The 12,972-nt window shown below is 41.7% G+C and overlaps 1 protein-coding gene across 1 annotated transcript in view; it reads right to left on the reverse strand.

The window, feature by feature from the left end:
• CWC27 (CWC27 spliceosome associated cyclophilin) overlaps positions 1-12,695 on the reverse strand; it is a 160,512-nt gene extending 147,817 nt beyond the window's left edge. Inside the window, exons 1-5 of the mRNA XM_042452243.1 lie at positions 12,361-12,695; positions 6,469-6,565; positions 3,998-4,110; positions 3,377-3,520; positions 1,330-1,428 (exon numbers count right to left, since the gene is read on the reverse strand). Coding sequence (XP_042308177.1) covers positions 1,330-1,428; positions 3,377-3,520; positions 3,998-4,110; positions 6,469-6,565; positions 12,361-12,402 — 495 coding nt within the window. The 5' untranslated portion in view covers positions 12,403-12,695. The remainder of the gene's footprint in view (positions 1-1,329; positions 1,429-3,376; positions 3,521-3,997; positions 4,111-6,468; positions 6,566-12,360) is intronic.
• Positions 12,696-12,972: the final 277 nt, after the last annotated feature.

The raw sequence follows: 12,972 nt of genomic DNA on the forward strand, positions 1-12,972 counted from the left end.
GTTAAGCTCTTTAGTGCCTCAGGCAACTTGTATTGTAGGGTACTTAGCTTAATAGGCCTCTATTGTGCCTTTGTTTTGACTTGCAGGTTCAGTCTGAGGTCTTGGAACGCATTAGTTATTTTCAATGGGAAAAGCGTTTCGGGTTACGAAATTTTCGGCTTACGAAAGAAATAGCGGAACGAATTAATTTCGTAACCCGGGGTACCAGTGTAGACACAAAGGAGTATCATCAGTACTTAAAAGTGAAGCTAATATGGCTTCTCCTCAAAAGAAAAAACAAAACCTAACAATTATCTAGGAAAGCCCAGACATTTACACACCAATATTTAAATGTCCTTCAAAATGATAAGTTTATAAACCCTATAATGGCTTGGGCCCAGGGTACTTGGAGGACCGCCTCTCCCCATATAATCTGCCCCGCACACTTAGAACATCTGGGACTAACTTGTTGGAGGTTCCTAGATCACATCTTGTGAGGAACTCACAGAGGGCTTTTGCCATCGCTGCCCCATTCTCTTGGAATAAGCTCCCCGTAGAGCTCCGCTCCGCCGCCTCATTAGATTCTTTTAAAAAGAATTTAAAAACATACTTATTTCGGTTGGCCTTCCCACTTTAGTTAATTGTTTTTCCTCTGCCCCTCGTTTTCCTTCTTCTGATTCCGGACCATTGTGATTTGATTGTTCTTACCCTTGACATGTGTATTTTTCCTGATTCCTGTCCCCATTTTATGTAGTAATGTTTTAACTTTTATATTGTAATCATTTTACTTTGTATTGTAATTGCTTTTAACTCTTGTAAGCCGCCTTGATCATTCTTTGGAAAGGCGGGGTAAAAAAAATGTATTATTATTATAATTATGTCCTAAGTGATTTATGCCAATAAATACTGAATAAAGTGTATTTACCTAGCCTTTGCCATTCAGGATCAACTATTGGGCTGAGGCAGTGTTACTAACTATCAGATGATCTTGAATTCATCGGAAGAATAATCTCCTGCTAATTCTGTTAGAATTTTTACCAGTAGCATGTTCTCATGGGCATCACGTCTGCCCGTTTTTGCTGCCCAAGCTGACTGAAATGGTTTTAACTGAACCAAGCAGACCACCCAACAAAGCAAGATAATCTAAGCATGGGGAATGATCTATGAGCGAGGCAAGGAACTCCTGACATTGACACATATCAATATGAGTAGAATGTAAGAATTTGTAATTGACATATTCTGATAACTCCTTCAATGAAACAGCACTGCAAAAATTAATTCAATTCTATTTTCATAATTTGAGGTCAAGAAAATGTGTTTTTTAATTTGTTTAGAAAACTTTATATCTACCTCAGTATTTTTTATTTTATATGGATTGATTGGCCTTTCATTCACATCTGTTTCAACCTCTGAAAGTCGTAACATGTTGTATATAGTATCTCCAGTGATCTGCAAAATTAAAAGATGATTTTTAAAAGCTATTGTAAAAGCATATTTTTTCAAAGTACATTCAGAATAGTTTAAAGACAATTCATGTACTGATGTCAGAACATGAAAACAAAAATTTAATACTTCGTATATACTACAACAGTCTTTTTCTATAAATGAGAACTTTGTGTTGCAAAGGCATAATTTTACAAAAGAAAATAAAGTAGGAAATGTAGACTAGAGCTCAGCTAGAACAAAATAACCAAGTAGCTTCACAACCACATATTCAGTCTGTGTAGCCTCATTTTGTTGATGATTCAAGAAGAGTTGTCCTAGTACACTTATCCATTGCATTGGTGATACCTCTCCCATTCTGTAGCACAGCAAAATAAAATAGGAAGACACGCTTTTGTGTATCAATTCTCTCTGTCTTTCATCACCGTGTTTCTCCTTAGTACTAAAAATATTGAGATACCTAACTGCTTTCTACATTCTGGGGTGGCGATAAAGCTCAGTGTCCAAAGAAGAAAAGGAGTCATCATAGTTGTGAAACCATAAACATATTGAAAATTCATTTTGGTCATGGAAGCAGAATACAGGGAGACATTTTAGGCCGGCAAGGGGACTCCAAGAAAGCCCTAGAGCCCAATTTGCCCCAGAATTTTGCATAAGTTCATTCTTCACCTTTCCTTTAGACATATTTGAACCAATAAAGCAGTAATGACCACTTGCGTCACTGCATGTTGTTGGATTACAATTGTCTTCAGCCCAAGTTACTATAGCCAATGGTAAGGCATCACAGAAGCTGCAGTCCAATACCTGGAAGGCCTCAGGTCCCCACCTCTTCACTTTAAAATTACTTTTGTTTGCTTATTCATTGTGTAGTTCATGCTGTTCAGAAGCCAGTCATTTCAAAAGAATGAAAGTGTCATCACAGAGTTGCAACAAATGAGTATCTTTTCAGAAAAGGTTAGGATAAACCAGCTTGGTTACACACCATTTTTGGAGATAAATATTCATTTCCCCATAAGCTTGTATACTTGAGATAAACTGATCAAATTATTTTTATATTTTGTCTTCTTAAAATTGTGTTTATGTTTTCTTTTGTTTTATGATTTATCCACTTGCCCCTTATTCTATTCTTTTGCTTTCACTATCCTTAACACACACCTTTTTTTAATTCACTGTAACTGGGTAAGTATTGTTGTGTGAATACTAAGTAGGAAACTAAAGTAAGTAGATCCTCTCTAGGATACTGATTTCATGAAAGCAGTATTTTTTTTAAAGTACTGTATATACTCATGTATAAGTCTAGAAATTTTAGTCAAAAAATTGGCCCCAAAAAACCGGGTTGACTTATCCACAGGTCAATGTAAGTACTGTACTTTACCTCATATATATATATATATATATATATTGAAAAGGAGTCTTCCCCTTTTGCTGAATAAAAGGCAACAGCTCAGTCCATCCTGGGAGCATAAAAAAAAAAAAGAATGGATACCCTCTACTCTCTCATCCATCCAGCCTTTAGGATGAGCACAAACAGTTATTCCTGCCAGAATTTTCTAAGTTCTTTGGCATTATTTTCCTTTGCATCATCCTTTACATCCTTTGTTACATGCCCCTATGTTTTACCCTCGACTTATCTGTGGGTCATATCAAAATCCATAATTTTGGTCCCAAAACCTGCCCTTGACTTATACATGAGGTCGACCTATAGTCGAGTATATACAGGTATTCTTGTGTATATGAAAAATGTTATGGGTTGAAGGCAGGGGCTGACAAGAAGCCACAGAGAAAAGTCATAATGAATATAGTACAATCCTGTTTTAAGGTTAAGACCCAAACACCTTTCCAAGGAGTCCTCGACAGCTTATAAGAATATCATCTGAGGTTTCTGAGTAAACAAATCAGATCTAATAGGAATCCAGAGAAAAATAATGATGTACAAGATAGAAGCCAGGCAAACCTTTCCAAAGATGGTATGCTTGTTGTTAAGTTCATCTGCACGACCCAAAGTAAAGAAGAACTGGCTGCCATTATCGTGAGGCCCAGCATTTGCCATGGCAACCAGACCTCGACGATTAAAGCGCAATCGTGAATGGAATTCATCCTGTGAATTAAAAAAAGAACAATTAAGGAACAGATTTAATTGGCTGTTGTTATTCAACAGTTTGTCCATTCATATGCACAGAATGATCTTTAGTGTATTACATCAAAAATCATTAAAATGAACTTTAAAAACAACACCTGCTTTCATTATAATATGTACTTCTTTCACTTGCTTTGTTATAAATGTATGTGTATCTTCTCCGGAAAATTCAGAAACAACTCATATAATTTATATGCTGTAAGTATAACATAATTCCAACTTTTAAGGACTTGCAACATATAACAGGTGAAGCCCTTTGGTGACTTGCAAATGTAGACTACTTTAGTTATATCAGAAGCAACTTGCACCAGGAGGATCTTTGCTTTTAGCTATCCTAGTTAACAAGCAGGAAGCAGCAGTTTTCCCCCCCAAAGGTACAACATAATGGCAAATCTCTTTTTGCATGGAAAATAAACCCCAAGTAAAACAGAAGTTTACCTTGAAAGGAGCACCATAGATTGACTCTCCTCCTGATCCAGTACCAGTTGGATCTCCACCTTGCACTATAAATTCAGGCACAACCCTGTGAAATATTGTGTTGTCGTAATAATCTGAAAAGAAATATTATATTGTATTAGTTTACACTGGCAGAAATATTTTCATTGGCAAGTGAATTCTAGATGTTAACTGGAATGTTATTCCTTCAAAGGGAACTCCTTCAAATTAACTAGATTAAGAAATGTTGCTAACTTTCTAAGCTATCAAAATCCTATGATCTCGATTACAAAATTTAGAAATGCTTTTACATTTTTTAAAAAAAATTGAACAAATAAAGAACAAATAATATTACTGACAGGGGTTCCACAAATACTGACATGATATAAAGCCAAGCCCTATTTGTTCCCTACAACGAGTCCCTTGTTTTCATGTGTAGCAGTTCCCAAACTTCATTTTTAATCCAGTTTGACACCATTTTAACTGTCACAGCTCCATCCTATAGAATCCTGGAATTTGTAGTTTGTTGTGGCAACAGAGCTCTCTGACAGAGAGGCTTAAATATCTGACAAAAGTATAAATCCCAGGATTCCATAGTATTAAGCCATGGCAGTTAAAATGGTGCCAAACTGCATTAATTCTGCATTGTAGATGCAGCCAGAGACAAAGGAAATTGCTGAAGGTCTTAGTGGGTCATATAATAAATGTTTCTTTCTATGTTCTACAAATGGCAACACATATGTACAGTGGGTCCTTGTTATCTGCTGGAGGTTGGTTCCATGACACACACACACACACGTGGTTAACAAATTTTGTGGATACTTAAGTCCCATTCAATACAATGGCATAGAAAATAAATAAAATGGCAAAATCAAGGCTTGCTTTCTGGAATTTATATATTTTTAAAGCATTTTCAAGCCATGGATGCTTGAATCTGTGGATAAAAAAATCCATGGATAAGGAGGGCTGACTGTAATCTATATTTTATTAACTACGGAGCCTAATCCTAACCTTTAACTTTTTAAAAATTAATTACTATACTGACTCAACACTGCCTTGTGATAAACACAGATCATAGGTAAAAACCTTGTTAGCATTTTGATTATCTGTCTCTGGTCAAAATAGCTTCAATATTCCTTCTCAGAAAAAATAAATCAAGTGCTGGACAAAGGCCAGATGTTTTCAACTCTTCAGAGATCTAACTGGGACTTTCAGATTGCCAGCTCTCTTTTGCTTCTTCTTCTATTTTCAAAAATGTTACTTCTCTCTGAGGGCTTCCAAGAGGCAGAGTGAATTACATGGAGATTTAGATTCAAAACAGTGTGACTAATTCCTGTCGTCTTAACTTTTGTGAAACTCAGAAATATCCACACCTCTGAGATTGTCAGAGGGCTCAAGAAAGATATGAGATCATGAACCACTGACAAGAATTTTGGAGAAATGTCCTTCATGCAAATGAAACACCTCTCCAATGGAGAGGCCTTTTGCAGATGCTGAGGGCTTGGCCATGCCCTTATGTAAAATATCAAGAGATACCCGTATTTTCCGGTGTATAAGACGACTGGGCGTATAAGACGACCCCCAACTTTTCCAGTTAAAATATAGAGTTTGGGATATACTTGCCGTATAAGACTATCCCTCTTCCAATGCCCACCAAATAAAATTTTTTAAAAACATCATATTTGATTTCAATATGGTAATTTTTAATTCAAATGCTTATCACATGCAGGTACTTAGCAGGAAAACTTGTTTTATACAAAGCCTGTTTGGACTGGTCAGCTCTCCCTGCCTGGCCAGCCCTCCCTGTCTCCAAGACTATCAGAGCAGTAACGCAAACACGTCTCTTTTTTCCATACCCTGGGTGTCCCGGACGCCTGCAGCTTGCTCCGCCCTTTACTTACACCTTCCTGGTGAGGCGCCCCCTCACCTCATCATTGGGACCACATTAAGTCATTTCTATCCACGAATCCTGGTGAGTGGATTTTCTTCTATCGTATTTGTACAGTGCTGTCCTTGCTGCTTTCATAGGGTTGCCGTATACGGCGGGGATGTGGCCGCAGCCATTTTTGAGCTCTCCCCATCATATGCAGTGACCGCAGATTCTCCAGTCCGGATGTTTCAGCACCCACCCTATAAGATGACACCCAGCGTATAAGACAACCCCTGACTTTTGAGAAGATTTTCCTGGGTTAAAAAGTAGTCTTATAAGACAGAAAATACAGTACTTCTGTTTTTCTCCTGCTCACAAACTGCAATACAAAGTTGGTTAAAAAAAACTTATGAGTTCTTCCTAGCAGACACAACAGCAGCCAGCTACTCATTAAAACAAAACAAAACAAAACAAAAGTCAGTATTTCTAGCTTCCAAACAGTACGTCAATGTAATCTGTAATACTCTGTAAAGAAATGTAATAAAGAATATGCATTCCTGTTGAAATGTAGTACCTCAGTTAACATGCAAATATATTATCTTACCTTCCATGCAAAGCTGAATAAAGTTCCGACATGCTTTGGGAGCTTCTTTTGACCATAGTTCAATATCAATGTCTCCAGCAGTTGTTTTCAGTAAAACCTGGAGAAAAACAGAATTCAGGTTCAAAGACAGGTGCATGTTCTAGTTTGTCAAATCTAGTAAGAACAACTTGCACTCATCTGTGACCAGAAACTCCCCTTTCTTCAGAGTATTGCTATACACGAGAACAAGAAAGTCCCACTTACAGGCAATATATCCAGTTTTAATCTTTATTTTCATAACTACCACTGCAATTCTCCCTTCTTAAATCCTTGCCCTGTTTTGAAACTCCCACAGCTCAATACCACATCATACCTAAACCACACCACACCTAAACTGCGGTTGGAAAGCAGAATTCACAATTAAAATGTCCAAGGCTTGTGTGATGTCCTGCCAGGACTGATTGACTTTCCCCTGCCTTTTCTTTCACATTGGTTCAGGACATAGATTATTTTAGTGTAGAAAAGTTCATTGTATTAGTTTGTGGGAGGAGCTGTAGGTTTCCCCTGCATTATTTCCAAGTTTGGTTTGCCCTTTCCCAACATGCTCGGCTGTAGCTGGAAGCTTTTAGTTTGGAGCAGTCTTTGCTGTGAGCAGGTAGAGAGCTGTCTTTTGGTGGCAAACAGGCCCAGACAGCCGGAAAGGGCATTTCTTACACTTTGACCATTTCAGTTACCAGGTTTTAGCCATTTTAGTTACCAACTCAGCCAAATTAGTTACCATCAGCAAGAAAATAGAGGAATTCAGAAAGACCCTGCACCAGCTCCATTGAGTGAGGAGAGCAAACTAACATCAGACCCAGAAAGATGACATCCGGAAGACTGCTGAAACTGTAAAGTACCTTTTGTGTAGAGCTGGGGAGGAGAAAACTCTTTATTTTGTCCTTTAAATTAAATTTTCCCCCTTTTGAACTTTATATTCAGCTTCAGAGCCTTTTTTTGGGTAGAAGAGTTTGATCTCACCAGGGTACCGGCATTGCACACCCAAACCTGCCACCACCTTTAGTTGGGTGTGTCTTCACAGCTTGGGAAAATTACTATTTTTTTAACCATAACTGGCCATACTGGATAATGATTCTGAGAGCTTAGTTTTTAAAAAGTAACTTTTCAAAGTTCTGAATATCCCATTTGGGGACTCTTTTAGTACCCAATTGTGCTACACTGTCTCTGTAATTCACTTCAGCTTTGCACCCAGTGTAGCACCGTGTTAATTATTCTTGTGCTGTTCAGTAAATATCTGAGTCCCAAGCACTGATCTAGTGTGAAAGATTTTTCCAATGCTATATTTTTCCACTTCTCCCCATCATGTACCATTCAGACATTTGGGATTACATAACATGTGTTGGCCATTCTGGACAGGAATGATGGGAGTAGTAGTACAATACATCTGGAGTTCCCCAGGCCGAGGAGAGCTACCATAATATAAAGCCATGTTAAATTTGATGATCACAGTCACCATACCCACTGCTGAACATATTCCACGAATGAACAGTGCAAGGGAAAGAGCACACCCAACACTTTCTCCATTTGCTGGTCAACTCCCTCATAACCATTATAGACAATCTCCTATAACTTTAGAAATCTTGAGGCTGTACACTATCAGAAGGCCCTTTCATATGGTCCTGTTTTCCAGTGACATGGGGTTTGTGTGTGTGTGTGGAGTGTACAGAAGAGAAAGAACTCAAATTGGCTTGTTCCTTGATGTCATCAGAATTCCCAAAGTAGCATTTTGGTCAGAAACTGGCCTTTCAGCTGCAGACAAATGAGGGTTCCTAATTTGAGCAGCAGTGAAGAAGAAAAAAATCCATGAGTCTCTTGGGCACACATAGTCAATAGAAGCCAGAAGCAGTTCCTGGTTTCTCAGAAAAGTAAATCCTCTTCAGTTCAGAAGACTGGGAAAAGTCTGTATTTTGGCACAATTTGAATAACATTGGGATGGGCAGCATACAGCCCTGGGGAAGCATGCAGACTCAAAGTCTACTTGTGCCGCCTCCAGGAGCAACAGTTCACATTTTAAAAGGGTTGTAGTCACTGTAGTGTAAGTGGTTTGAGTGCTGGGCTACGATTCTGGAGAAAATATAGTTTTATTCACCACTCAGTCATGAAACCCACTGAGCCACATGCTCTCAGCCTCAGGGGAAGGCAATAGCAAACCTTCTTTGAGCAAATCTTGTCAAGAAAACCCCATGATAGGTTCACCTTAGGGTCACCATCAGTCAGAAACAACTTGAAGGCACATAACAAATCCCAATACTGCACTTTTTAAAATTAAAAAACAAAACATTTCTTCAAAACAGACTTCACTACAGTAAATAGTGTCATCTTCTGGCCTATGAGGGAGTTGACCAGGCAGGCCCAGCTCCATCAGGGCTAGCCTGGAAGAAGAGATCCCTCCCTCCAGAACTGCCATCCTTCGGCCTGCAAGGGAGTTGACCAGGCAGGCCCAGCTCCACCAGGACGAGCCTGGAAGAAGAGACTCCTCCCTCCATAACTATCATCTTCCGGCCTATGAGGGAGTTGACCAGGCAGGCCCAGCTCCATCAGGGCTAGCCTGGAAGAAGAGACCCCTCCCTCCAGAACTGCCATCCTTCAGCCTGCAAGGGAGTTGACCAGGCAGGCCCAGCTCCATCAGGGCTAGCCTGGAAGAAGAGACCCCCTCCCTCCAGAACTGCCATCCTTCGGCCTGCAAGGGAGTTGACCAGGCAGGCCCAGCTCCACCAGGGCGAGCCTGGAAGAAGAGACTCCTCCCTCCATAACTATCATATTCCGGCCTATGAGGGAGTTGACCAGGCAGGCCCAGCTCCATCAGGGCTAGCCTGGAAAAAGGGACTCTTCCCTCCAGAACTGCCATCCTCACAGCCTGCGAGGGTAGTTGACCAGGCAGCCCAGCTTCCACCAGGGCTAGTCTGGAAGAAGAGACTCCTCCCTCCATAACTGCCATCCTCCAGCCTGCGAGGGAGTTGACCAGGCAGGCCCAGCTCCACCAGGGCTAGTCTGGAAGAAGAGACTCCTCCCTCCATAACTGTCATCTTCTGGCCTATGAGGGAGTTGACCAGGCAGGCCCAGCTCCATCAGGGCTAGCCTGAAGAAGAAGAGCCCTCCCTCCAGTCCATCTGCCTTGGTCCAGGCCACAGAGGGAGAGAAGAATGCTGGACCTGATACCCTTCCCCCATCATTCCCTTCTCTTTTTGTGTCGTGTCTTTTTAGATTGTAAGCCTGAGGGCAGGGAACTGCCTATTACCCCCTCTGTTGTAAGCTGCCCGGATTCCCAGTAATTAGGTGACATATAAATAAATCCTATTATTATTGTTGTTGTTGTTGTTGTCCTGTTAAGAATGGCTTAGGGAGCTTGGTACGTTTGTCTTGGAGAAGACTTAAAAGTGATATGATTGGTGTGTGCCTTCATAATTTTTCCAATTTATGGCAACCTTGAAGTAAAACCTATCAAAGGTATTTCTTGGCAAGGTTTGCTCAGAGGAGAGGTTGCCTTTGCCCCCCTCTGAAGTTGAGAGAGTGTGAATTGGCCAAGGCCATAGGCCACTCAGTAGATTACCTTGGGCAAACAGAGATTTGAACTCTGGTTGCCAGAGTTGTAATCCAGCAGTCAAACCACTCACTGTTAAATACAGTACCTAAATGGGTCCCTCTGGGGCGCCACCAGGGAGAAAGGCAGGATATAAAGGAAATAAATAAAATAAATGTTATACAAAACATATAGCAAGCTTGTGTTTTGCCCTTTCAAAGACTTAGAATACATCTACACCACGGAAATAATGCAGTTTGATACCAGTTTGGCTGCCATGGCTCCATCCTACAGAGTCCTGGGACTTGTACCTTTTAGATACATCAACACTCATTGGCAGAGAGGGCTGAAGACCTTGCAAAACTACAAATCCCAGGATTCCATAGCTACTACACTTAGGCTGCATCTGCATTGCAAAAATAATCCAGGTTGACATCACTTTAGCTGCCATGGCTCAAACACTATGGAATTCTGGGTTTTGTAGTTTGTTGTGGCACCAGAGATTTGTGACAGGGAAGGCAAGATGTCTCACAAAGTGGTGTCTAACTGCATTACTTCTAATGTATATGGACCCTACTAGGACACAAAATGATGGGTTTAAATTTTTACAAGCTGCTTGGCAGTCCTTAAAGGGAGATCAGACAGCCAACTTCCAAAAGTGTTTTATTTGTGTATTATACAGGCACATACGTGGCGGGGGTGTGTGTGTGGACTGCATGGCCCTTGGGGCAGTGGCGTCACTAGGGTGGTGCGGGGTGTGCGTGTGCAGACCATACCAGGTGACACCCTAAGAGGGGTGACACCCTTTCTCCTCCTCAGACAGATGCATTTGGGCAGAAATCGGCTGTGGCATTCGCCTGCATCCCTTAAAACAGGGAAGCAATGGGGTGAGGCTCAGAGGGAGGAGAAAGGCCAGGCCCCAGGATGTTTCTTTTTAATAAAAGAAAAATTCAAATTTAAAAAAAGATTTTTTAAAAAAACATCCAACTTTAACCACATGAAACTATGCATATTTAAACAAATTTCGTCCATAACGTCATCCATAAACTACAGCCTCCTCAGCAATAGACTGAACAGGGACAGTGTCTTCCTGGCTCACTACAGACATTTCAACAGTCTCTGACCCCATCCTCACGGGAGCATCCTACACTCATCTCTCCTCCCCACCTTCCAAAGCCAAACTAGTCCTGCCATCTCATTTCCATGCCCCATGGAAATACTCAGCTTGGTCTTTGTCCAAATGACCGTGTTAAAACTGGACTTGCTACTTCGTTTCCATACCCAAAGGATTTTGAATACGAATTGGCATTTCCACATGCTTTGCGCCAGTCTGTACTCGGCCTTTGGTCTATGAAAGCTCCTGCTGCCAACTTCTTTCTTTCAGTGAGTCTGAAAGGGGCTACAAGATCTCTCTACATATTGCTTCTACAGACTAACGCAGCTATATCTTTGAATATTTATTTACATCAATATCAATATAATAAATAAATAAACAGCATACAAATTGAGCCACTTCATTTCCATACACAAAGGATTTTGAATTTGAGGTGACATTTCCTGCATACCAATGGCATATATGTGAGTGTGTATTTGTGGCTTATATATATATATATATATGTGAATAAAAGAAAATGGCTACCTTTATAGTAATTCAAACACAGAGGTCCCTAACATACATTCTGTTGGATGGTTCAAAGTTTAAACGTACAGAACTTTCTTGCAATCAGAACAAATATACCCGACTATATTAAGGCCCATTTGGACTGTCCCATCACCCTTATCGCCCATGCGATATTCCTATCCTTGATCATGATGGCCTTCAGAGCAGGGCCAGGTGCCTTGATGGACCTCCAAAGGCCGCCTTCTTGTCTCTAAACATTCTGCTGCAAGTGCTTTTCAGCATCCTCTTTCTTCACAAGGCCTCAGCTCAAAAACCTCACTTTTAGGCATCCACTGCACAGCCATTTGCTACCAATCTATTGTGGGGATATTAATCATTAAAGCCCATCTGTCTCAGAAGTAGAGGTAAGTCCAGTAATGCTCCTGCTCCCAACCTCTTTCTTTCAGTGGGTCTCAAAGGGGCTACGAGGTCTCTCTGCGTTAATACAAAAGAAGCGTCCCTGAGGGTGAAATGGGAAGAGGAGGAGGAGGAGGAGGAGGCCAATGAGGAAAGCCAGCCCCGGATAAGCCACTGCTTTGGGGTCTTCCCCATAGATTCCCACTCCATCTCCTGCCAAGAAGGTAAACAAACCCAAGGACCAGGCGTTTATCCAGCCCTCCTGGGCATCAGCGGGGGCCGCCTCCCTCCTTCCTTCCTTCCTTCCCTCCCTCACCTTTCCGTTGGTCGGGGGCTCCTGGATGTAGATGTTGCTCATGGCGAGGAGCCAGAGCCCAGCAGCAGGAGAGTCTCCTTCTTACTTCAGGCTCCAGGGCGAACCTCCCGCCATTTTGAGAGCCGGGCACCACCACTTCCTCGGCGGGGGTGCGCGGGGGCAGCGACGCGGAAGAAAGGGCTCCAAGATGTCCTCTTCGGCGCCGGGAAGAGCTGTGTCGACGTAGATTTGAAGCTATGGCATATTAAAGCAGCGTTTGAGTGCGTATTAATCTAATTCCTAGCACCAGATCCCTCGCAGCGCGGGGAGTCCCCCCTCGGAGAATGGTACAGCCCGCCGTGCTCTGCCCAATGGCTTCCGGCTGAGTATCGCTGCCCGCAGCTGTTTCGTTCCGCCTCGAAGCAGTTCCGCCTGATCGGCTGCGGAGGAAGGCTGAGGATGATGGGAGAACTGGAAATGCCGAGAGATCTTGCAGCGCCTTTGAGGCTCACTGAAAGACAGACATCGGCAGCAGGGGCTTCCCTAGGCTTCAGTCTGCTCCCTCATAATGCATTCCTTATTGTATCATCTCTTGCAGTTTTGCAAATGGCATCATTTCTACAGTGCAGGTGC

Source organism: Sceloporus undulatus, chromosome 2 (genome assembly GCF_019175285.1).
Source record: "Sceloporus undulatus isolate JIND9_A2432 ecotype Alabama chromosome 2, SceUnd_v1.1, whole genome shotgun sequence".
NCBI classification, from domain to species: Eukaryota; Metazoa; Chordata; class Lepidosauria; order Squamata; family Phrynosomatidae; genus Sceloporus; species Sceloporus undulatus.